The 27,074-nt window shown below is 41.9% G+C and overlaps 1 protein-coding gene and 1 pseudogene across 2 annotated transcripts in view; both read right to left on the bottom strand.

Moving 5' to 3' along the window:
* Positions 1–14,538, bottom strand: part of ROR2 (receptor tyrosine kinase like orphan receptor 2) — a 226,068-nt gene extending 211,530 nt beyond the window's left edge. The window contains exon 1 of one of the 2 annotated variants that reach the window (XM_005303074.5): positions 13,933–14,538. In XM_005303074.5, coding sequence (XP_005303131.1) covers positions 13,933–14,041 — 109 coding nt within the window. In that variant the 5' untranslated portion in view covers positions 14,042–14,538. Of the gene's footprint in view, positions 1–12,618; positions 13,233–13,932 lie in introns of those variants that run through there. The other variant, XM_024107951.3, reaches the window with a different exon arrangement.
* Positions 157–2,049, bottom strand: LOC122174106 (histone H3-like; annotated as a pseudogene).
* Positions 14,539–27,074: the final 12,536 nt, after the last annotated feature.

Below are 27,074 nucleotides of genomic sequence, written 5' to 3'. Positions count from 1 at the left end.
AAGTTTAAAAAGCCCCGCCGAACCAAAAACAACCCCCCCCGAGCGCCACCCCGCCGAACCAAAAACAATCCCCCCAGAGCGCCACCCCGCCAAACCAAAAACAATCCCCCCCGAGCGCCGCCCCGCCAAACCAAAAACAACAACGAAAACCCCTGAGCGCCGCCCCGCCGAAACAAAACAAATAAACAAAACAAAAAAACCCGAGCGCCACCCCGCCACCCCAAGATTGGCTGCCCCTTACAAAGTGCCGCCCCAAGCACGTGCTTGGTCGGCTGGTGCCTGGAGCCGGCCCTGTTACTGAGACAGGTTATAAATTAGAACCGCACAGATAAGAGATTATTACTTGTAACTTACTTGTAGAGCATCTAAGGCCTTGTCTACACTACAGAGTTTTGTCGACAAAAGTCAGGTTTCATTGACAAAACAGTGAAGGTGTACACACTGAAATGCTTCTCCTGCTGATGTAACTCCCCTGCTATGCCGACATGCTAAAACATGGGTGGCCAAACTATGGCTCGCAAGCCGCATGCGGCTCTTTAACAGTTAAAGTGCAGCTTGCGGCGCTCCCCCCTCCCCACCTACCAGACTGGGAGAAGGGGGGAGCTCTGGGCTTCTATCCTGCAGCGGTGTGGTGGGGCTAGGAGCTTCTGCCAAAGATAACTTGCCTATCTTTAAGGGGGGGGAAGAATTTAAAGGTTCATCTCCCCCAACAGCTTTAGTCATACACCCCAGGCATGCCCCCCCCCCGTACCCTCAGCAACCCCTCCCTACAGCTCCCAGGTGTTAGCTCCACCTGGAGAGGCAGCAGCAAAGAGCTGGGAGCTGCAGGGAGGGGCCACTGTTTCAGCTCCATGAGGAGAGGCTTGTTTTGTGAGCCAGCGGACTCTGAGGGGGGTGCTCTAGGCTCTCCCCCCGCAGATGTGGCATGCCAGCTGGATGTCCTTGGGCATGATGGTGACTCTCTTGGCATGGATGGTGCACTGGTTGGTGTCCTCGAAGAGCTCCATGAAATAGGCCTTGCTCACCTCCTGCAGGGCCATGACAGCCGAGCTCTGGAAGTGCAGATCGGTCTTGAAGTCCTGGGCGATCTCCCGCACCAGGCGCTGGAAGGGCAGCTTGCGGATCAGCAGCTCGGTGAATTTCCCGCAGGGCCAGGGTGCCAGGGCGGTAGTAATGGGGCTTCTTCACCCCACCCGTGGCGGGGGTGCTTTTCAGGGCAGCCTTAGTGGCAAGCTGCTTGCGAGGCTCTTTGCCACCTGTGGATTCACAAGCTGTCTGCTTGGTACAGACCATCCTTGCTGAGCGTGCTACCAACCTCTCTCCGGTCCAGCAAAAACAGCAGCACTCTCTGCAGCTCCCAGCTGTTTGCCGCTGCCTCTCCCCATGGTCACAGCTCCCAGCGTGGCTCTCAGTCCCCCACACTGCCCCTCTTCAGTTGACGGAGGTGCTCCTGGTAAGGACACACACCACCGACAGAAGAAGGGTAGTGAGGACATCAGCCACCACACTAATTAATGTGGTGGTTGTAAGTGCACCCAGCATAGGTTAACTTAAGATTGTAGTGTAGACATAGCCTAAAGCAAACGTTTGAGTATAAATAAGTGACCCTTAAAAAAAAAAAAAGAGATTTTTTCTTTGATGACAGTCCACTGGAAGAAGATATTTAAGATATGGGGATACAGACAAGAGAAGCTGTGATCTTTCTAAACCTCTCTAATGAATCAAAATTACTTTACAGCTCAAATGGAAGAATAATGTTGGGAAATTACAAATTTAAAACATTTTTAAAAAAGAAATTCTAGAGGAGAAATTCTAGAAATGTATTTTATGGAATTCTCTGGCTTTGAGTTAGAAAATGCACATTTATTAAAGTACTGAAAATACTACTGATAGGGCCATATCAGAAGATAAAAAGGGAATTTCTGATTGGCACATCCTTTCATGGACACAGTACTACCATAGGGTAAATTATTTTAAAATTATGTACTACTGGGATCTCATGCCAACTAGACTAAATTTAGAGGAGAGAAAGTCTAATATGTGTTGGGGGTGATGCAGGAAATTCTCTACATATTTGGTGGGAATGCCCAAAGGTAGTAAAATTTTAGAAGCAAATAGTTATAGAGCTTAAAGAGATTACAGGTCATGACCTCCCTCTTGAGCCACCAATATTATATTTGCATGTCCCAAATGAGAAAGTATATATTTAAAAAAAAACAAATTAATGAAACAATTTACTGGTGGCAGCCAGATGTGCAAGTGTTGACTGCTGGAAGAGGAAGGAAGTAACTAGTTTAAAAATGCAGTATGGCAGAATTTGTATTGATCATGGAAAAACCAGTCTAACAGACGTAATAATAAGGAAATGGTATTTCCACGTGCATTACCATTCATCAATTTTTAAAATTTCTTATCAAATAAAGTCAAACTCCTTATTTCATATACTAAACAGTATAGATTAAGAAATTCTAGATATTTGACCCAAGTCGTGATGTGCAGTATGATGTTGTCTTATTTCAGTCAGTAGGATTCTTTGATATTCTGATTTGGATGAATGTTGCTTTATACATTTTGTGGACATATTATTGTATTACTGAAGCATTTTCAGGGGTGGGAGAGAGTTGAAGAAGAAAACGAGGGTTTGCACTGTCTCTCTTTTGTTTGCATATTTCTTTATGGTTGATCATTTTAATGTGTGGATATGCATAACTCTGGTATGTGCATATGTTGAATTATTAATTCAATATTTTACAGATGCAGATATATGTAAACAGGTGTTGTTCCCATTTTGCTACCAAGTATATACATAATACAAAGGTCTTGGTCTACCATTTGCCCCTTTCCTCACATTTGTCTTTATCTTAAAACAAGAAAATATGAACCTTAGCCTAAGCTTTTTCCGGAGTTAGATTGTTCCTAAGGTTTTCTCTTCTAGACTTCTCTTTCTCTGTCCCTGGCTCTGTAATCCTCTGAAAAACACTCAAGCCCTTTTCTACACCTGAAGTTGGTGCTAATGAAACCCACTTGGTCTGGCTGTCAGGTGAGTCAGCAAAATAATTTTCTGAGATTCTCCCCATATAGTAACCTTATTTAAATGTCCTAGGTTGTAGTTTATGTTGTGATAGAAATTTATTTTTCTTTAAACTAAAATTTAAGAAGAGAAGATATGTATTTGGCTAGGATCAAACAATATTGATATCTCTATGCTATTTCATTTTTCACTGTTTTTCTTGGGAAATTCAGTTTAAACATTTTTAATCTCTTTTCCTCTAAGATACATGGTATGCCAATCACTCTAAACAAAAATGTGATATTGTATGATCTTTACAATGTTAAAATAAAATATTATCCTTATAGTTCAGTTTATGATTCAGTTGGACAGTTACGTATGTTGTGTTGAAAAGTTAGTTTGAATTAACTGAGTGTGAAAGCTAACTTGTAGCAGAACCATGACTGAATTTGTCTTTTCTTTATACAACAAAGGAAAGTCATTCTAGTTAAATACACAAAAGTATAGAAAAATAACGTTAAGGCATTAAGCTGGCAAAACGAAGGAAAATCAGTTAAAGAAGCCACTTCATCCTGAAATAATACTTACCAGATGAGCTGTTAATGAACCGCCTAAAACAATTTTAAACCGGACAAGGAGTAGTGACCTAAAGTTATGGGAGAAAATGTTTAGGCTATAGATATCAGGAGAAGTTTTTAACAGTCAGAGCAATTGGAAGCCAGAAATCTAAGTTCAGTAGGGTTCATAGGTCTCCCCAGGTTTCTCAGTGAATTTTTTCCAATAGGAGAGAACACCAATTAATATTAAGACCACTAAGTCATCTAGTCTGACTTCTGTATATCGCAGGACATGAAATTTCATTCGGCTACCACTGATCTACAATTTTTGAGAAGTCGTCTGCTTCAGAGATAAAATGTGCTATTTATTATGTATTTTGATGTGCTGAATTCAAATATGACAATTAAAACAACTGATTGGCTACTGTTTCTAAGATATTTAAGTTTTTACATTTTATGTCTATGTATATTGTGTAGATAGTAGAGTTTTAATCATAAATTGTAAACCTAGGTTTTTTCATGTGTTTATGGTTGCTTTACATGATAATATATCACCTGTCCTGTCTATGGAACACTTTAAAAATCAGCAAAAGGGTTATATAAATAAAATTTATTATGAAACAAAAGGCAAAAAACTATTATGTACATAGTTTAGTCCTATTCAGCGTCTACTCGGCGCTTCTTGGCTTGTCTCTTGTATTCATTAAATGGAGCATCTCTTGTCACTGTCCAGCAATAGTCTGCAAGCATTGATGGGCTCCATTTGCCCTGATAGCGTTTCTCCATTGTTGCAATGTCCTGGTGAAATCGCTCGCCGTGCTCGTCGCTCACTGCTCCACCTTTCCATGCCGTCTTTTCCTTGCCATGCAGTGCATGGTCAAATGCATCATCTCAAAGAAGTTCATGAATCTGAGGACCAACAAAGACACCTTCCTTTATCTTAGCTTCACTTAGCCTTGGAAATTTTCCACGGAGGTACTTGAAAGCTGCTTGTGTTTTGTCAATGGCCTTGACAAAGTTTTTCATCAGACCCAGCTTGATGTGTAAGGATGGTAACAAAATCTTCCTTGATTCAACAAGTGGTGGATGCTGAACACTTTTCCTCCCAGGCTCCAATGACTGTCGGTGTGGCCAATCTTTCTTGATGTAGTGGAAATCTCTTACACGACTATCCCATTCGCAGAGAAAACAGCAGTACTTTGTGTATCCAGTCTGCAGACCAAGCAAGAGAGCAACAACCTTCAAATCGCCACAAAGCTGCCACTGATGATGGTCATAGTTTATGCACCTCAAAAGTTGTTTCATGTTGTCATAGGTTTCCTTCATATGGACTGCATGACCAACTGGAATTGATGGCAAAACATTGCCATTATGCAGTAAAACAGCTTTAAGACTCGTCTTCGATGAATCAATGAACAGTCTCCACTCATCTGGATCGTGAACGATGTTGAGGGCTGCCATCACACCATCGATGTTGTTGCAGGCTACAAGATCACCTTCCATGAAGAAGAATGGGACAAGATCCTTTTGACGGTCACAGAACATGGAAACCCTAACAACACCTGCCAGGATATTCCACTGCTGTAGTCTGGAGCCCAACAGCTCTGCCTTACTTTTGGGTAGTTCCAAATCCCTGACAAGGTCATTCAGTTCACCTTGTGTTATGAGGTGTGGTTCAGAGAAGGAGGATGGGAGAAAATGTGGGTCCTGTGACATTGATGGTTCAGGACCAGAAGTTTCATCCTCTTCCTCGTCTGACTCAAGTGAGAATGATTCTGGTGCATCAGGAACCGGCAGTCCTTCTCCGTGGGGTACTGGGCGTATAGCTGATGGAATGTTTGGGTAATGCACAGTCCACTTTTTCTTCTTTGACATACCTTTCCCAACTGGAGGCACCATGCAGAAGTAACAATTGCTGGTATGATCTGTTGGCTCTCTCCAAATCATTGGCACTGCAAAAGGCATAGATTTCCTTTTCCTGTTCAACCACTGGCAAAGATTTGTTTCACAAGTGTTGCAGCATATGTGTGGGGCCCACCTCTTGTCCTAATCTCCAATGTTGCAGCCAAAATAAAGGTGATAGACTTTCTTAACCATAGTGATTATACTGCGCTTTTGTGATGCAAAAGTCACTTCACCACAAACATAGCAGAAGTTATCTGCACTGTTCACACAAGTACGAGGCATCTCTGCTCACTTTGGCTAAGCAGAAATGTGTCCCTTTGCAAAATCAAACATGGACAAATAAGAGAGCACGACACTGTATGATTTCTAGAGCTGATATAGGGCAATTTGTTCAGCAGAGTGATGTAAGCTTCGTTATGATTGCATCATCCATGACTTCTAGGAATAACATGATGCAATTCATATCATGTATGATGCAATACCAGCTTCAGATTGCATCATTCATTGTTTTGCCTAAAAAGCAAGTACTGTCCAAACCCAGTCATAGATTTATTCATAGATCCAGTCAAAGATGTATTTTAGTCATTTCTGGTATAAATTGAGATCCCTTCCCTTTATAACTCACTTATCCTCTGCCATTCCCAAGTCAAGGGTCGTATATACTGACCCAATAGCATATCTTGAAAACTAGAGCCAATCAACAATTTTAAGCATCATTTTCGTTCTCAGTGACCCAGAATTAGTGACGTTTGACTACATTTATTTCAGAAGCATTTTGGCTGTAGAACAGTGTACTTTATATTAAGCCTCAAAGACTTTAGTTAGACTAAAGCATTTCAGTCCTCAGGGGACTTAACTGTGTGCTACAGGCAGAGAACAGGAGAGGCCCAATGTCACCAATGCCCAAAGCTTGTGCAAAGCCAGTGAACTGATTAGATGAGATATGCCCAGAAGATCCCAGCTGGCAAATCACGTTCCAAATAGCAGAGGAAAGGGGGAAAAAAAAAAAAAGAAAACATAAAACCGTGTTGGTGAGAGAGAGAAGCTTACACAGAGCTCTTTTTTTTAGGTCCTTAAGACCTTGTTTGTCATCAGTACTTTCACTGGCTGACTGTCTGCTGAGTGTCTGTATAATTGATTACAACTGGTAGTATCTTTCTTAAAAGCTGGTTTCAGAGAATACAACCTTAATTGCTGATTGGGTAATACCAAAGCTAGGAACATGCCAGCCCAAAGGACTTAGTCAGTGGACACAAAGGGACTTAGGTTCAGCATTGCAATGTCTAACTTTAGGTGCCCTGCTGCCACTCTAGTGGAATCTCCTGTTGAAACTTTTCCACTTTGTTTAAAATACTTGAATATTCATTGGGGCAAGGACTTGAACCTGACTCTCCCATTTCCTAGGAGATTTCCCTAAATACTGGAATATAGATGCTGTCCCTATTCCCTCCCACCCCCAGAATATTTCAGTATTTTGTACAAAGTGGAACGGCTTCAATAGGAGAGAGCTCTGCTGAAAAATACTCTATAGGCCAGTCAGCTAAGAAGTGGAAGACCTGGATTCAAGTACCTGCACCAAATCAGGCAGAATAGGGATTTGAACCCCAGTCTCCTGAATTGTGGGAAAGCATTCTAATGACTTGGGGGAATGTGTGATGCCACCTCCTCTGGCTGTGCTTTATACAGGGCCTGATCCGACAGGTGTGCTCTGAACCTAGTCTGTGACTCCCACTGAGGCTTAGGCATAAAATAGGCATCGGGCATCAGGATTTAAGCAGCTGTGTGCATGCCCACTGGCAGAAACTCAGGCACCATGGGAATTTTGGCACCTACAGGGTTAGGCAGAATCTGAGCAGCTAACTATTGAACTAAGGCACCTAAAGTAACAGACATCTAAATGCTTTGTGGATCTAGTCCAAGGATTTTAAGGCATAGAAAGCATATCCACTCAAAAAATTGGGATCCCCTAGCAAACCAAAATAATGCAAAAGCAACTCCTTGGCTATGCAGTATGACCTTGGTAATACTGAAGTAGTCACCTATGTGGTAAAAACCTCACATCATATGTAATGCAAAATATGACCATATCAGGGAAAGAGAAGAATGTACACCGCTACCTCGATATAACGTGACCCAATATAACACGAATTCGGATATAACACGGTAAAGCAGTGCTCCGGGGGAGCGGGGCTGCGCACTCCGGTGGATCAAAGCAAGTTCAATATAACACGGTTTCACCTATAACGCTGTAAGATTTTTTGGCTCCCGAGGACAGCGTTCTATCGAGGTAGAGGTGTAATGCTTAAAATGATTCAGACCACTACTTTACTTTTTGCAGTCTGCATTTAATATAGATTGAGACAAGGGTTAAATTAATGTCCTTTACATGCAGTCATGGTGTAATCTATCTCTAATAGATATATGCACTGCCTTCCCCTCTAGAACTAGAATACCCAGTATGAGTCAATTGGAATCAATTGCTGCTGGGTTCTACATTAACTGTAACCACTAGGAAAAAGAGCTGAACCTTGCTGTAGATAGCTCAATTAAAAACAAAGGCAACAAAACACTGGTATGTATAAAGAATGGGATAGAAAATAATGAAAGTATTATAATACCATTATATAAATCAATGGCTCACTCTCACCTGGAATATTATCTATAGGTCTGGGGGAGACTCCATCTCAAAAAAGATATGAAAGAGAAAGGAGTCTAAACACCATTGGCCAGAATGATTAGTGAAATGGAAGGATTTCCACACAGAATATGAAAAAGATTGAAACGACTTAGTTTAGAAAGGAGACAAATGTAGTGAATGGTATAGAGAAAGTAAACCAGTTGCATCTGTTCAGCCTTTCCTAATACAAGAACAAGGGGACACTAATTTAAATTGAGAAGGCAATATATTTAAAAATAAGAGGAAATATTTTTTACAGAATCTATAATTGACTTGTGGAACTCACTTCCACAACATATCACACTTAAAAATTTAGTGGTATTCATTTATATGCAGCAGAAGACATTATTATGGATGAGAATCTCCACAGTTATGTTACACAGAATAAAACTTTTTAGAAGAGATAGAAACTCACCTGGGGTAAGAAAGAATCTCTCCTTCCTTGGTGTTCACACCTCAACTGCTAGAAGAGGGCCTTAGCCTCCCTGATTGAATTAACCTCGGTTATCTCCAGACTGATTCTTGCCGGCATATTTATACCTGCCTCTGGAAATTTCCTTTACATGCGTCTGATGAAGTGGGTATTCACCCACGAAAGCTTATGCTCCAATACATCTGTTAGTCTATAAGGTGCCACAGGACTCTTTGTTGCTCTCTATGGGCAATTATTCTATAACTGTCCACTACAGACTTTCCTGCACCTTTCTGTGATGTGAGAGGATACTAGGCTAAATGATTCAGAGCATTCAGTGGTTCAATCTGTCAATTCCTAATTTGGGCCTTTAATTGACTTTTTAAAGTTTGCAAGAATTACTTACATTGTTCTCTCTTGTCCACTTGTAACAGTTCTAAATAAACTGGGTACCAAAACACAGTTTGTACTCCCAACACAAAAGTGAAAGTTCTTGGATTCAGAATTTCCAAATTCACAAATTATAAGGTACTAGGAATTGATAGATATGCTCATCTTATTAAGTTTTGTGAAGCTAATGAACAATAAGCTAATTGTATCTGTCCAAACTGTTTAGATTTCATTTTGAAACGGAAACATCATTGAAAAGAACTATTTTCTAGAATGCTTTCTGCAACAGAACTAATATTGAGCCAACAGCTCAAAAGGTTTGCACAAAAGTAAATTGGTAAGGGGCATTTGACTTCAAACTTCACAGAGGAAAGAATCGTTTAAGTTACATTGTTATTTGTCCCAAATGACTATGCTGCAGGAGCCTGCAGTATTAGTAACAATAAAAAAAATAGGATTAACAAACAATGCATCTTCTTTCAGTGCAGCAAAATCCTGTCGTTCCTTTTCTTTGAAGCTTTAACTACTTTGTAGTCACTGGATTAGAAGACTTGAGCACTTGCCTACTTTCCAGACATGCTGAGCCGAATGACAACTTCCTTTACAAAGCAACAGCTCCAGACAGAATAAACAAGCCTAAATAGCAAGCCATCCTTCACACAGGCAGCCTAGTTACAAGAATATTACAAACTAAGTGAAATATTGTAAGCAGCATTTCTTCCCTGTTAAGAGAAACACCACACCGCGCTTCTATAAACATACTAAGCTGATGCATAACAAAGGTGGTTTGCTTTCTTTGACATGATTGCTGAGCAGACAGACAATATATGAACTATGAAAAGGGGACTCGGAAAAAAAAAAACTTGACTACTGACTGATAAGTTGTTTCCAACATGTACAGATGCTAAATGCATCTACCTATCATTTTAACTGACTACAACATTTCACTTGATAATAGAGGTTCTGTGAAGATACAGTCTGAAAAAGACACTAACAAATCTTTATTTAGAACTCATAGTTATCAATGAAGTCTCAATGCATATTGCAACAAGACCCTTTACTTTTTAAATTTCATACCAACCAGTATGCGTGCGCTAAGGCTGTTAGTTTCGTAATTAATGAACAAGTACATTTCCATACAAATGACAGTACTCAGTACTATTAACACCTTGCCCAAAAGTGCAATGAATTTAAAAAGAGATCAGCTTTCCTGCAAACAACTGAAAGCTCACTAAATAGGATTAATTCACCCAGCCTGTCAATCTGCCTTTTTCTCCCCACGAAGTTGCATTTCTGTCCTATTTACAGCAGAAAAGAGATTATGGAGAAAAGCATTTGTGATGGAATTGCTATTAACAAAATCAAGACACTCCAGGGGGGGAAAGTTTCAGTGGAAACTTCATTTACCTTTTGACTCAAAGACAAACTGAATTGCTATACAACTAGCATTGTAATTATAACAACAAAGATTTGTGTCTTGTATGTGGAAAAAAAGCTTGCCATAGAAAATCTTCGTATTTAGTGAAATGTATTACAAACTGTATTAAGATTCCTCCATTTTCAGAGCTGCATGGGAATTAGCCAAATAATCTGCATTGGATTTAATGGGAAGTCTCTGGCTAAATCCCATTTATTAAAGTCAAGGGGGACAGGAGGAGGTTGGTAGCTAAATCCAATGAAACTTTAGAAATTTAAGGTTTTTACTACATCTAGTAATATATTTAAAGGCATTTAGATGTAATCTGTACTATAATAACTTTAATAATACTGTACTCAAAGAAATGTGTTCTCTTCATTAGTAGCACCTACAATTTTATAAAGTGCAGTATTTGTAAAATCATAACATTTCAGTTTTGATTTCTCTGCAAGTATGCATTTTGTTAACAGAAAAGAAATCTTGCACCAATGTCCTGCATCCTTTCTAAGGCACATAAATCGTTGCTATAGGGTCATTAAAATGTGCAGGTGTTGCACCTAATATTAAATAAACAACATTTTTAGAGCTCTGCAAATCTGCGGATATCTGCTTTATATCCGCAGGTACCTGCATCCGCAGATATCCAAGGATCATTTTTGCAAATCGGATGTGGATACAAATTTTGTATAATATGAGTTCTAACCACATACAAACTAATATTTTCAGATTAATGTATAATTCAGCCAACCTATCTATAGGAAAAATAACATTTTTAATTGCATTTTTTATTCTATTTTTAGGACCATTCCATCAGGACCAAGTCATATTGCCTACAAAGGCAACTAGAGAAATAAAATTGTCAATACAATCTCAGAACAACAACAAAATTAAGATTGTGCGTGCACAGTTTATATCACTCTACAATATCACTTAGAATATTTTGTCTTATATTCAGTACTTTTGTCCCCACAAAAAAAGACATTCCACTACTAACTCTCAGTAGAGACAACTGCTGTTCACGGGAGATGTAGAGAACTGTTTGGCATGTCTTTGTTTTTGCAGTCAATTATGCAGAGCTATGTCACTAGCAAACGTTGTGTGACTACACCCTGCGAATAATACTTAAGGGGTCACCCATCAAAGACATCCGCAAAGGAGGGGGCGGAGAGGGTGCTTCTGCCAGCACATGAAGAGAAGAAATGAGCCGGGAATGCTAGATAATCAATGAATATGCAGATTTGGGTAACAGGCAGCCAAATGTTTGGAGTATTTTGCTTAGTTACTATGCCACTCAACTGTGATTTCACTGCTAAAGCCATCAAGAATTTTACAAGAGTACAGAAATCATCTCACCAAAATCAAATTAAGCATGTAAGGCAGTTTAAGAATTTCCCTAGAGAGACTCTTTGTTGAAAGGGGAGGGAGGCGTCCCGTCTTGCAGAGAAGGGTAGAGTAAAACTCTCTGGAAATCCTGCGCACGTCCTTCATGTTGGTCCCTAAAAACAGATCCAGCTGTTTTGAGAAATTGGAAGAAAATGGTGGGGAAGGGGGATGGTATCTGCCATTCGAGCTGGAACGACAGCACACACCGAAGGATCGCCATCTCCACAGCCAAGACTCCGGGAGGCTTTTAAAGGCACCCACTGAACATCTGCCACCGGCTAACACCCCGCACCGCTAGGGGCTTGCGCTTGTGAAATTCCTGCCCCGATGTACACCGAGGCTGTGGCTGAAGTTCCCTGCAGGAAAGCCAGGGCAGCGGTAGGGCCCTGCAATTTGTTAGCGCTGCCCCCAGGCCCTTCAAAGGGAGCAATAAAAGCCTCAAGAAAAGATGCGCAACGGGAACTGACCCCGCGTCCCTGAGGTGTAACATGCTCCCCTCCAACCCCACCGCCTCCCCCCAAACCTTCCACCTTTCTCGTGCCCCCCTCCCTCCATGCTAATGCAGCAAATGGCACGACCGAGGAGCCCAGAGCTGACTAACAGGAAATATAGGCATCTGTCACCTCCCGGGGAGAGGTAAATGGATTACGAAACCAACAAAGGGAAGAAAACCCCTTTCAAACATGCAACTGATTAACAAATCCCCTCCAATCTGCAGCATCACTGTTATTCCGTACAGACATCGTCGGGCTCCTCATGCACGTCAGGGCAATTAAGTTAAAGCCTCTTACAAAGAAATGAAGATTCACTAGTTATCGGCTAAACTATCCCGTCGCAAAGTTGACCCAGGACGGACCGGTTACAAACCTGAAATGCAAATGACGACTCAGTGTCATCTCCTCCCCGGGATCACTGGGCAAAACGCCCCAGGGAAGGGGTTTAGAGAGCAAAGTTTAGCAGCTGGATGGGGGGGGGGGCAATTTTCCAGAGAACGGTTTTGAGAGAGATCAAAGAGTGTCGGACTGAAGCCAGGAGAAGCTCCTATCGCCCCTTCCCACTCCACAACCTAGGGGCAAGGAAAAGTTAGACCTCTCCCTGCTTGCTTCAAGGGGAGGGCCACACAGCTTAGCTGGCCATGAAACACACCGTTCATGGATGGAGCTTCTTTTACAGGCACTAATGCTTACAACAGAGCAGCTCTCCCGCCCCACAGGCTCCCAGAGCTCTCTCTAAATCCTGGCGTTGTTGGACCAGGGAGATGCCGGACAAACTGGCAACGTTTCAGCAGCCGCAGCCAGTCTGCCACGGCGCGAGGTCAGATGTTAATAGGGCCAGTTTATTCAGCTCTCCAAACAATCGCAGTGCTTGGCGAACCGAGTCCGGACGTTTCCTGATCCCCAGGGCGGGCTGCCCCCTCGGCTCTCTGCGGCTCAGCCAGGTACACACAGGAAACGGGACCCTCCAAAACACACACACACAGAAAGAGACTCAATTAAGCCTCCATCAACGCCAAGCACCGCTGCCCCCCCCCCACTCCCCGATCCCCTGCACTCAACCTTAATCCCCACCCCCACCGAGACTCTGGCAACACTCAACAGCCCAAGTAATAACACATTATTATAGCCACTCGGGGGGGGGGGGGGACGACGACACCCACCATGAGCTCCCCATCAGGGCCTCTGACTGCAACAAACGTCCCCCGTCCTCTTCTTTGCTGCCCCCCCCCATCAAACAAACAAACAAACTCCATGCGGGGCACCCACTGCTGAAACAGCTGAGGGCGAGGAAGAAGAGACGGTGATGGATCGCGGGAAGGGGAAGCCTCAAAAGCTTTTTCTCAGCAGTCATCCCCCCACCCCCTTCCAAGCTCCGCGCCTCTCCTGCACAACATGTAACATCAGGTTTCTATTTGGCCCCCAAAGACAACAACAAACAAACGGGCTCCGCCAGCCCAGGCTCGGAAGAAAGGCCGGGAGGCTTTGCACAGTTAGTCTTGACCAAGAACATTCCCCCCGCTCAAAAAAAAAAAAAGTAGCATCCTCCCTCCGGCCGGGTGTGCAAGGCGGGCAACCAGCGAATAAGGACCATGCCCAACCGGGGGGGGGGGGGGGGAAGAGAAGCACTCACGGCTGAAGTAGCCGCCCCCCCCCAGCCCACTGAGGGTGTCCCAGAGCCTCTTACCTGCTGCATAGAGGGGCAGGAGCGAGGAAGCCGCCAGCAGGGCGAGCAGGGAGCTCGCCGCGCCCCGCCGCTGCGCTGATGCCCCCCTGACTGCCCCGGTGCGGACCATGCTGCCCGCGGGGCTCCCTCCGGTTCTGTTTCGCCTGCGAGGGAGACGGGAGGCGGGCGCCCGGCCGCTGCACAAAGAGCCCTTTGTGGTTCAGCCGCGCTGGTCCCCGCGGCGGCTGCCCCCTCGCAGAGGCGACCGGGGCTGGAAGTGGAGGCGCTGCCCGGAGCTCGCTGCGCCCGGTGACAGCCCGGGGCTGGGGGGATTTCACCTCCTCGCTTCAGCGCTGCGCAGCTCGCCTCTGCTCCCCCTCCTGGCTCCCCCAGCGGCGTCCCAGTGCCCAGCAGGCGGGGGCGGGGGCGCCCGGACTCCAGCCAGTTCTCACTGTAACTGGCCGTCCCGGACTGAGCGAGGAGCGAGCCTCGCCGCCTCCTCCGGCATCCCAGCGTCACTGGGGGAAACCTCACCCAGGGAGGGGAGACGTGCAAAGCCCGCAGCTCACGCGCCGAGCGGCGCAGAGGGGAAGGAAAAGCCCTGCGCTTCGGCCCCCTCTGCCGGCAACCCAGCAAACGCCAGGAGTGGGGAGGAGAGCGGGACGTCAGCCGCTTTCTGGCAGCTTGAGAAGGCCCCTCGGGAGGGGCTTTTCCTGCTCAGTTCAGGGGCGGCTGGCTCAGGTGGAGTCCGATCTCTGGCTCTGCCAGGAACTGGCCAGGAGTCTGCGTTTGGCAATTTACTCCCGTTTTCAGGTGGCAAAACAGTCGCTGCTGGGAGAGCTGGGCCTGAAGTAAGGGGTGTTAGGGAAAAGAGGCCGCAATTAAGGAATGACTTAAGTGGGCAATATAATATTTGCAGAGGACCGAGCACATTTAGACCGTGCAACAAGCGAGTCCCACAGGGAAAAGCTCCAGTATTCTTCAAGATACCAAAGAAAAACGTGAGGGAAGAAACAATACACCGCTTGATGGGACTTGCCTCCCTTTCCCCAGCAGCAGAAAGAGCAGCTTTTTCACTTTCATGCAGTGTCAAGTGATCACAAACCATTACTCTTTCCGAGGAAACGTCCAGCCTCATTAGCATTGTAACACACACGATAAGATGAGAGTACCCGAATAACGTGATCCTGCCTTGAAAGCACAGTGGAACTCTTTAGTTGTAATGTTAAAAGTAAGTCGTCTAATTTTACCCAGTAAGGGCAGAAAACGATTTGTCCCCTTAAAGCTGCAAGGCACTTTAAACCGTAATTTATTATAGCTAGTGCTAAATATTTTGAGCACAATTTAAACTATTTTTTTTTGCTTTCTCAAATTTCTTTATTTTACACATACAAAGAGGTCTTGACTATGAAGAAATCATTCCCTAACGATAATGCAGAAAACAGAGTAGGGACTTGTTCATTCCATGCTATAAAATCTAAAGGCCCAGTATATTATTTGCAGCTGAAATAGTATTTATAGATATATATTTGATTTGTTGGAATAAATAAAAAAGTAATAATGTGATAGTGAAAGCTCATCAAATAATTGAGGCTATAAATATAAAAGATCTTACAAATATTGTTATTCTTTGTTATAGGTATTGTGTGTATTGCCTGATACTGGTTAGTGTTGAGTACACACAACGCTCATTGATATCAGCGCCCCTCAGAATCAGGCCCTGAATGTACATTTCTTTCAAAAAACTATTATTTTGCCCCAAATTTTCTACTTACCATAAACAAAGACAAACACAGCAACGTAGTCCTTTATGTCTTTGTGGCCAGTTTCTTTCCTCTAAGTTTTCCAGTCCCAAACTGAAGATTTCTGTGGCACCTCATCATGAAAAAGGAATGAGACTGGAATAGTCATAATTTCCTCTCTGATCACTGCTTTGTTAATGCTAACTAACACCGGATCATCATTAGGCAAAGAGGCCTTGATTCAGGAAAGCAGTCAGACACTTTTCTGAACAGGGATGCTTTCTTGAATTGGGGCCAGTAATGCCAGGACTACATTGAATCTATTTCCAGCTCCAGCCATCCTCAGGAAACTTTTACCACCAAAGGCAACCTACTCAGCCAGTATACCTGAGACACAGTTTAAGGGGCCCCGTCAAGATGAAAAAATCATTCTTGAGATTTTCAAAGTAATGTAGGGATTTCCGTAACTTCCATTAATTTTAAAGGAAGCTATGTATCCAGCAGTGTTTTCCCCAGGAATTGAAATTGGGGGGGTCAATTTACAGGGGTGGGGGGTCAGGGCCGATGAGGGGTGAGACCGTGAGGGTGAAGGTGGGCTGTATGGCACCATAATAAAAACTGAAAACTGTTTCATGACTATTTTATTAGATTTAACTCATGTTTTGAAATCATCACAAATTAAAGTTGGCTACTCACGCATTCTATGAAGCACGACATCTACATCCTTCTTGGTTTCTTGTTATAATTTTGCACAACTCTGTTAATGAACTTCTTGAATGCAACACATTCATCTTTGGTGGCTTCTCGTGTGTCCAGTACTTCCATTCCTTCAATTGATATGCTCATTAGTTCATTCACATGATCAGGCAGAAGGCAACTTCTTTCAGAACACAAAATTCTATTCAATGATGAAAAAGAACACTCAACTGTAGCTGTTGTGACTGGGAGTAGCAAGAGATTAATTCCTACTTCTTTCATCCCAGGAAACATAGCATAAAGATTGAGCCAATAGTGATGATAAAAAAGAAGTTGAAGTCAAATCGTCATTCATTCATCGTATGATATTCCACTCTGTGGTCAAACTTTCTATTCTGTCCTGAGTACATGGCAGCCCCATTGCTGGTAGAGCCTCACTCCACTCAACTGTCAGTGTTTTATAGGACAGGGATCTGTAAAAGCTACGTAAAGGTTGAGAAGACTCTAGACGTCGCTGTTGTAGATTTTTAAGAATAAAGTCTGTGTACTTTTTCAGTTGTCTTAAACACTTCTTGTCCTCTTCACTTAAGGATTCAATATAAATGCCTTCATTAGTCAACTTCTGGACTGAAGTCTTTGCTTCTTCCAATACTTTTTCAGTGGATAGCTCTCTGATTGATCCAAATGTAGTTTCTATTGCTGGACAAAGAACTACTACTGTTGTAGCAGATGCCTGGATGGCATTGTTTAATGACCCAAGTGTTTTCAAGAGTAGACTTACAAGCGAGAGAATGGCAATAGTCTTCTCTGAACGTAGTAGCAAAAGTAATCCACCAGTCTCGGTACTTAAATCCATCCCATCTTGGTAGATACTTTCCAAAGTCAATAATAATGGCTGAAGTAATTTTAAGACAACAGCTAAGGATCACTCATGAGAAAGCCAGATGGTTTTCCCAGGTTGGACCATTTGAACTTCAGTCCCAGTGTATCTTCTATATTTTCCAAGATATTCAGTCTTTTTGGATTCTTGCTGAAAAAAGAATATAATGAAGACAGTAATTTTTTAATTTAGCTTTTTAAATGTCTTTTGAAGAGTCTGCAGCTTGTACTAGTGCTAGTTGGAGTAGATGGCCTCTGCAGTGTGTATAGGAGAGATTAGAGTTACACTTTTCTCTGAGCAAAGCTTGTACTCAAGCATGTCTTCCAGAGAAGTTTGCAGCTCCATCAAATGCCATCTGTTTGGGGTCCAATTGACAAGCATTTAACTCAAGGGTAGGCAACCTATGGCACGTGTTCCAAAGATGGCACGCAAGCTGATTTTCAGTGGCACTCACACTACCCGGATCCTGGCCACCGATCCAGGGAGCTCTGCATTTTAATTTAATTTTAAATGAAGCCTCAAACATTTTAAAACCTTATTTACTTTACATACAACAATAATTTAGTTATATATTATAGACTTATAGAAAGAGACCTTCTAAAAACATTAAAATGTATGACTGGCAAAACCTTAAATCAGAGTGAATAAATGAAGACTCGGCACACCACTTCTGAAAGGTTGTCGACCCCTGATTTAACTCTTCTAAGATGTGGGTTGTTACAGATGCAGCCGGTGTGTCTTCTATAACTTGACCATCTAGAAATGCATCTACTGGCCTACCACTGACATCAAGATAACATACACAATGACTTAATACTTGCCCATTTGAATGTGGTGAGAGAGGTCTTCACTTTTTCAACTGTTGAGTCTTCCACTGTTGCACAATATGCTTCTAGCCAGTCAGTTAAGTTTCTTGCAGAAAGAGTGAGCATTTGCTGGTCTTGTTTAGAACCAGTGTTCAACTTCAGGATGAACATGTGACAATGCACTTAACATAGGCCTCCAGTTTGTAGTGTGTGGTATCTCCTGCTTAAATAGAAAGTATGATGCCACACCCATGCTTGTTAGCATGTCTCTTGAGGTTCCACCCAGCTCTCAGTGATTTCAACTCAGCTCTCAATGAGGGAAACCTTGCTGCTAGTGCAGACTGGGCCAAATAGTACTTGTGACTCAGGCAGACCATCAAGCAAAACACCTGTCCCCACCCTCTCTCTTGAAGCCCTCAATCAGCACAGGCTAAGTACAGTTCTACTGCCCTTTACTCATACAATAAGAATAACAACATTTCATTCCCTCCGTTCCCTCCCCTCCCCCCCGCATTCAAGTGATTTGAAACCCAACCCCAGCCAAAATCTATCACTTGGGCAACACAGCTCTGTTTGCTGGGTACCTAGGTAGATTAGGTGTGAATGTAAATACAATCTGTAGCCTTTCCCCCCCAGCCCCCAGCTCATCATTAGCTATCAGGGAGAGCTCATTTAGACTTTGCTTACAAATCATAATTTGGCCAACATCACCAAAATGAATGCACTGACATCGTCATAAAAACAAAAGCTGTATAAGGAAGCTAGTCTATGTTCATACTTTTCAAATCTATTATACTTTTTCAGATACATGTATTTTATCATACAATTTATATGCTTTTAAAGTATGTATTAATATTTCAATTTCAATTCAAATTTCCAAACAATCACTAAATTGGCAACACTGCATGTAACTAATTCACAAAACTGAGGGGTGGGGGTGTTGGGGAAATTCAGGGGGAGTGTATGGGGAGTGTAGGGCCCTGGTATCCAGATTGTCTAGCCTGCTCTGAACATGTATATTTATTATAAAAAATTCTTATTTTAAAGGAATTATTATTACTAACAACAACTCTGATTAAATTATAATGTTAAAATCAAATTTATTGTTAACATTTTATGTTAAATGTTGTCAGGCCACACAGCTTGGACAGGAAAAGTAACTAGATTGGTCTATTTCACTTTCTAATTAGTAAATTTCACAATTTTTAAGTGCTAACACACACCCACTGCTGCATTTAGGATTCCAACACAACATTCCAACTTATATCTACTGACTATAAAGACAAGAATAAGACTTTACCTCTTTTTTGCTCCTGTTTGTACAGTAGACTAATATAGTCATGAGAGAATAAAGTAGGCTTGATTATTCTTTATTATGTTGTTATGTCTTTAACAAAACGTTCCATTGTAAAAATCTTTTTTTCCATGCATAAATAAGTAATTAAAAATAGTTGAAGTAACTATCCTTTCAGTTACTTAAAAAAAAAAGCTAGTAAGAGAACATTGTAGTTGTCTCAAAAATAAAAGGATTCTAAAATATGGAAATGTGCAGTGAGCATTATCCAAACAACCTTCACTCTTTTCCTGTCCCCTTGCAGATCTCACACTAAACCCATCTTGCTTATAAGATGGAGACATATTCTGAAGCCTGTCAAGTCACTCTGGTGTAAATTAGATCAGAATCTGGTCCAAAGAATGTTAGACAAAACAGTGTAGAAAAATTTCCTAACTGCATTCTAGCAGAGAGTTCTTTTCCCAGAACCTCCTCCCATGGGTTTTACTGCAGGAGAAGTTAATTTTTCCACACACATACCAATCTCCTCTCCTCCTCCCCCCTCAATTACACTTTACAGAATTAGATGCGGTGACTGTTATGTAGACAGTAATTATGGATAATATATTTACTGAATTTATCAATTAATTTATCAAGGAACAATCAATACTGAGAATGAACTACCTCTAAAGAAAATTGCATCAGTTTAACTAAGGGCTGGTCCACACTAACCCCCCAGTTCAAACTAAGATACGCAACTTCAGCTACGTGAATAACGTAGCTGAAGTCGAAGTACCTTAGTTCGAACTACAAGGTACTTACCGCAGGTCCACACACGGCAGGCAGGCTCCCCCATCGACTCTGCGTACTCCTCTTGTGGAGCAGGAGTACCGGCATCGACGGCGAGCACTTCCGGGATCGATTTATCGCGTCTAGACAAGACACGATAAATCGATCCCAGAAGATCGTTTGCTTACCGCCGAACCCGGAGGTAAGTATAGACATACCCTAAAAATTGTGTTTTAAACTGATTTTGTTAAACCAGTACAAAAGGCTGTGTGGACACTCTTATTTCAGTTTAAACTGAAATTTCAGGATTAATTTAATCTTTAAATTGATTAAGATTCAGTTTAAACTAAGTCACTCTTAAACTAAGAGTATCTACATAGGAATTTGCACTGGTTTAACTAAATCATTTTTAAACCCAATTTAAGTTAAACCAGTCAACGGGAGGCCTATACAACCTAAATCCCCCTATATTTTATGCTTGTGCAGCTTAGCTTTCTTTGTTTTATATACACTATGAAGGAGAAAATACAAACATGTTTACTTTCATGTATAACTGTTTTTCATTATGCACATGTCCCCATAATAAATAAAATAACAACATAAATAAACAATACTTTGCCTTTATTGAGTGCCTTTCATCTGCGGATCTCAAAGCACCTTGAAAAGTAATTAGGATATGGGCCTGAAACAAGGTCCTGTATCCAAATAACTCTGAATTTAGCGATTGATCAGATTCTAATGAAAACCTAAATGAAATATCATTATTCCCATCTCACACAGGAAACTGAAGCACAGGGAAACTTGACCAATTAATGCAACAAGCATTTGTGTCTCATTCAGAGTCATATACAACTAGGTCTCTTTGACTCCAAAGACATGATTTCATAATATTCTACTTATGAGCATGCTGCATGCTCAGGGAGAATCAGTTGGCAGAGCCTAAGCATAAAAAACCACAGTATAAATTCCTTCTCTGTATAGCAAGAAATATGTGCAGCAAGCACAAAATGGTAGACAATTGTACATTTTTTCTGGGTTTGCTCACCCTACTAATTTAGAGTATTAGAGAGTTCACTTGTGTTCTTTAGCATATGGTCCCAAACTGTTGTCTTGCTATTTGATGAAGAACGATCTGTGCATGGATTTATTTGCATGACCAAATGGTTTGAAAATGTGCCTGATAGGAGCAGTTTAAAGCAGTAGGTGGGGCTAGTTGGTGATACTTATTTGAGAATCTGATAAAAAATTGAACAGATTCCTTTTACCATGTGACATCTACATCCCATATTAACTATGTTTTAAGGAGGCTTATGAGCTCTGGTGTGGCTCGAGCTTCAGTTCATAAAGTTTCAATGATCCCATAATCACTTCCAAAATCCAGAGAAAATCTAATTCATGCACTAAATCTACTACATAAGTCAATGCCTGGTTAGGAGCCCGATATTTATGCTCACGTAATTAGGCCCACTGAAGGCAATGAGACTACTTGCACAGGAAAGGATTACTTCTATGCCTCAGGCTTGATGAATCAACCCCTAGCTCTTCATTTGTAGTTTTCATTAAACAGTTGGCAAGTACCTGCCACATAATTCAACTAAATCAATGAAGTTTTACTAGAGATAAATTTGGCCCCTCATTCCTAAACACAACCTGTCCCCACCCCCACTAAGCATGTATGACTTCCAAAATCAAAGTTGTATAAAGCTATACAAATATAAAGGCAGTATTATGTACTAATATATTTTAAACATACGCCAAATACAAAACCAAAACTCTAGTTTTATGTTAAAGTGTTCAGAAAACTCTACTAGTGGTAGTAAAACTCAGAGATGTGACTTTCTTACTACATTGGAAATGGAAATATTTTTAACTTTACAAACTTCAGTCTAACAAACTGAGTGAAATTCTTCCCTGTGCAGAGGGTCAGCTCAAGGTCTAAATACCAGTTAAGTGCCACTTAAGACTCAGCATAGGACTTGAGTGCTATATAGGCCTTGTGAATTTCACCCACTGTGAACTATGCGCTATGTAATGTCCCTATTATTCCAAGCCAATTTGCAGGTTTCCCACATTTTTTAAAGAGACATAGAAATTATAGTTCTCAATAGCAACCAAAATATGAGACTGGAAAAATTATGTTAATTAGAAAGCATTTTTCTTACATAAATGGTAATAGTGATATATATATATATATATATATATTAGATAACTACATATTTTATAGAGGATTACACATATTGTACATTAAATATTACACACACACACACACACTTGCACTAATTAGTAAGTTAGCACAAAAGAAATAATGAAAAAAAAATGGCAGGAATCTCTCGCTCTCTCTCTCTTCCACCCTCTCTTTCAAGTGCACACACAGGGCAACTGTCTCCATGTTTCTTTCACCTACGTAAATATACCACACTGACCACAGATGTTGGTCAGTCTCACGCAGCCAACAGATGCTGACAAGCATTCATGTCATCATAAGTAATATGTTTAAAAGTTAACACATTATATGTCTGGCATTTCCCCTTCCTAAAAAATAAAGTAAAACAAATACAATTTTTTATTATTTTTTAAAGTATGCTCCAGAAATGTGCAGAGACAGAGCTGACCCCCATAATTCGTAGGTGATCTGGATTATGAAGCTCTGAGTAGTATTTTGCCATTTGAACCTCATAAAACCAGAAAAATTGAAAAAGGGGGAAAAGCTTCATTCCATCTCCTCAGTGTCAGTTATTACTACAAACAATGCAAACAAAGAATTCTTTGCTGATGCTCAAAACTGAACACAGTGTAAGATCAAGCTTCTTTAATGAGGGCAAATAAAAAATTGAAGTGCCCCAACCTGGAAAAAAATTTCCATTTAGGGCCAAAGTCAACCCTGGTACTCCTGTGATTTCACTGAAGAATGAGTTTGTCTGTTTTAATCCTCCTCCCTCCAAATAAAAGTAACTAAGATACTCTTTTTAATGTGATTCCCACTATAATTAGTTGTTGATTGTACTGAAAGACTCCTATCACTCTTAGGTACTTCCATGGCCCCCATTACCATAGTATCTCAGTCTTTAGTGTATTTATCCTCACACAACCCCTGTGATGTAGGGGAGTGCTCTTAAGCCCCATTTTCCAGATGGGGAACTGAGGCACAGAGAGGCTAAGTGACTTGCCCAAGGTTCTACAGGAAGGATATGGCAGAGCAGGAACTTGCATCCCAAGTCCTAGGCTAGTGCCCTAATGATTGGATCATCTTGTTTCTCTCACCAAGAAAACTGAAATATAAAAATAACTTTTGTTGTTCCTAACTTAGATGGGTACAGGGTCAGGACTGTTAGAGATCTAGATACCATGGAACAATATACAAGAGAGATGGTAAAACTAACTAAAATTGTATTGACAAATGCACAGGAGCTCTACAACTTAACGATCACACAGAACCAGATTTTCAAAGGAGCTCAAGGCCAGATTTTAAGTGCTCAGCACCCACAATTAGAGCCAGAGTTTCAAAGGAACTTTCCCCATTGCGGGGTTTCAGAACGTAGGCTCCAGACGGACCCTGAACCTCTACATTGCAATTTTATAGTCCCTCAGCCCAAGACCCACCAGCCCAAGTCCGCTGATCTGGGCCAGCGCCAGGCACCAGCAAAGGAAGCGGGTGCCTGGGGCGGCCAATAGAAAGGGGCAGCATTCCGTCCGTTATTGGAGCGGCACGTCCGGGTCTTCGGCGGCGGGTCCTTCACTCCCTCTCTTCCTCTTCGGTGGCACTTCGGCGGCAGCTTAATCGGGTTTTTGTTTTGTTTTGTTTTTCTTCGCCGCTTGGGGCGGCAAAAAAGCTGGAGTCGGCCCTAGCCACAGGTGTTTTATTGCAGTGTCAACCTACTCTTATTTTGGTGCCTAAAGTCTGGCATCAGTTGTGGATGATGGGCACTTTTGAAAATCTATTCCCCTGTGACTCCGGACCACATCAAACAGGAATAAGAAGTTGTCTGCTCCCAAGAGTCAGAGAGAGGTCTCCAGATGACAGACCTAACATGACCAGTCTTGTAAAGGTGTATCAAAGTAGACCACAGATTTGGACAAAATAGCTTGTGATATCTAGCTAACTGACATTCCCAAAAAGTTGTACAAGTGGCAAAGTGCAGGAGAAAATAAAATAAAAAACAAGAATTGCAACCTAATATTGATCATGCCACGGAAAGCAAGTTTGTAGTAACTTTTAATGGGTGTGGTGGTCTGGAAGTGATCAGAACATGTGACAAGCCCAGCCAAACAAAGAGAAGTTAAATATGTGGATTTGTCAATCAGAGATCAGTTGGATGGTAAAGAGGAATTTCCCCTGCTCCCTGGGGCACACATGGTATGCACACATAAGACAGCAAAAGCAACATGGATAAACATCAAAGAAGATACAGAAGACATCGCAATGGGAACATCCACACAAACTAAAGCTGGCCATAGTTGCTGCTTTCTGTGGCAATTAAGTACTGTTGGATTTGAGTCTATTTTCTGATGTGCTTTTTCTTGGGTTTTGTGATGTTTTTCAGGAAGCCATGCTACATTTTCTTCCTCTCTCATCTTATTCCACCCACTTTTATCTAGCCCACAGCCTCCTCTACTCCTACTATTTATTGTTCAAACTTGGATTTTAGTTAAACAGTCCTCTCAAATTGACGAGAATAGGTAGATGTGCAGAAATAAAGCTGACTAATCTTTTTTCACTGTCCAAGGAGAAATGCAAAAAGTAAACAAACAGTATCAGTAATGAAAATTAATTGTGCAGCTGGTTACCCCCACTGACATCAATGGGATTAGGACTTCCCTTAAAAGTAAATGGAAGTCGAGTGACTAACTCCCATTTGTGCCTTTGAAAATCTCCCCTCTGTAGTGCTATATCTAACAGGTTTTTTAAAGTAAATAAATAACTAAATATATTTTACATGTTTTTGGAAATGTTAAGGTTTTTATTGTATGTGGATCTGCTGGCTACTGGTTCTCCTCTTGCAGTTTTACCTAGAGCATATTATTTTGTCCATTTTCATCTTCTTTGTCTTACTATATTACTTTCCCCTTGTCTATGCACAATGCAATCCACATAAGCATATGGCTCAGAGAGAACAGATATGTGAGAGGAAACCATAAATTTCAGTTCACTTAAAGATACACTCTGTCTTTCTTCTTGTTTCCCTTCCCAATCGTGGAGTCAGAACAATCTGAACAGCTATGTTAAATTACTTTGTACAGAGACTAAGGTGAAAGAGCAACTGCAGACAAAAACAGTCAGCTTTATGCCTGCTGATATGCCATTGATTTTAATGGAATTACACCAGCAATTAATTTAGTCCCAAATATCTAAATATTATTATTTCTTGTATATTAAAATTATGCAGTTAGTAAACATACAGTTCTGTTCCAAGATCTCCCTTCTCTAAGGATACCTCTGCCACTCACATTCCCTTCTGTTGCTCCTTTTACATCTTTGCCCCTCTTTCATTCACTAAGTGGCAAGACCAGAGACAAGCAGCAGTTACAGAAATGATGCGTATTGTCTATCAGGGCTAAATTGTGACTTCACAATCTGCCCTGAGTAAGGGAAGGCAGCAGCTGCATCATCCGAGAAGATCAGACAATAAATTGTCACTCAGAGTCACAAACTGTCCCCTGCTGCCTCCTTTTTCTGCAAGAGGTCGGGCAAGAGTGGAGGGGAAATATATTACTTCACCCCTTTTTGTGGAGCAGTTTATTCTTCCCTGAGACCTGACCAGCTACTTTGGTGGGCAAGTGTGTGTGGAGTGGGGGCAAAGTTAGGGCTCCTCTCACTCTATTCCTCTCTGCATCCTCTCTTTGTTCACAGCCGGGACTATTGGGCAAGTCGCTCCTGTTCTCCCATTACAACAAGAATCACAATCTGAGCAAGACCAAGCAGGGGAGGAAACCTGGCCTTATCCCTTTACTCCTTTCACGATTGAGTAAAGACTCTGACAACTAAACCCTCAGTGGTTTTAGTTGCTGCTGGTGAGGCCTTAGTTAATGTTGTAAAAATGTTTCCATTGTAACCCTCTTGTCACAGAGTCACCGGGCGATGCTCTGGAACTACTCCATATGAAGCCAGTCAGGACTCTGGGGGAGCATGCCTCCTCTCTCTGAGCATACTGCCTCTAGGGCAAGAAGCTTACACAGCTTCAACCTTCCTGGATCTGACCTTAGAGCATTCAGCATCCCCTTCCACTCCGTGCACTTCCCGCAGCGAGTCTGCCCGGGCGGAGCTCCTGGGGAAGCCAGAGGGCCCTGCACCCCAGCTCCACAGTCAGACATGACTCAGCCAGGCAGTAAAACAAAAGGTTTATTATTCGACAGGAACACAGCTAGGACAGAACTTGTTTGCACAGTTGCTCCTCCGCCTTCTCTTTGTCTCACTTCCTGGGCAAAGAGTCACCTGGTTGCATCCCCCTCCTGGGTCTCAGGTTGCAAAAGGCACTGGTCATAGCATATGTGCAGGCAGCTGGAGCAGCCTCACCTGCTCCAGAGGTCTCAGCCAAAGTCACATACCCTTATTCCCACCATCGAGGTATTGGTGCAGCACACAGGGAAACTGAGGCACACATAGTATTTATGCAAAACAGTAAAACTCACATAGGCTCAACAGTAAGACATACATAGGCTCACATACAACATAACAAGAGAAAATCCCCACTTCGTCACACCTCTTTTGCCACATGTTCATATCTTTCCTGAACTTTCACCTTCTGGGTTGACTTTTTTAATGCTTGGTCACAGCCTGAACATGATTTTTGTATGTATGGGAAGCAAGGTATCATCATCTGTGTTTGAGTAATAAGTGAATGGAGGAGAAAAATCACTTTTCCCATCAGAAAATAGATTTATATGCAGATGAAGTAATATTATTTTAATCTGTACCAAATATTTCCCTAAAATTAGTATCTAAAGAAATCCATCACTTTGGGAAAGCATCTGGTTTTAAA

Source organism: Chrysemys picta, chromosome 6, assembly GCF_011386835.1.
Source record: "Chrysemys picta bellii isolate R12L10 chromosome 6, ASM1138683v2, whole genome shotgun sequence".
In the NCBI taxonomy this organism is placed as follows: domain Eukaryota; kingdom Metazoa; phylum Chordata; order Testudines; family Emydidae; genus Chrysemys; species Chrysemys picta.
This window is presented reverse-complemented; position numbering and strand designations above follow the sequence as displayed.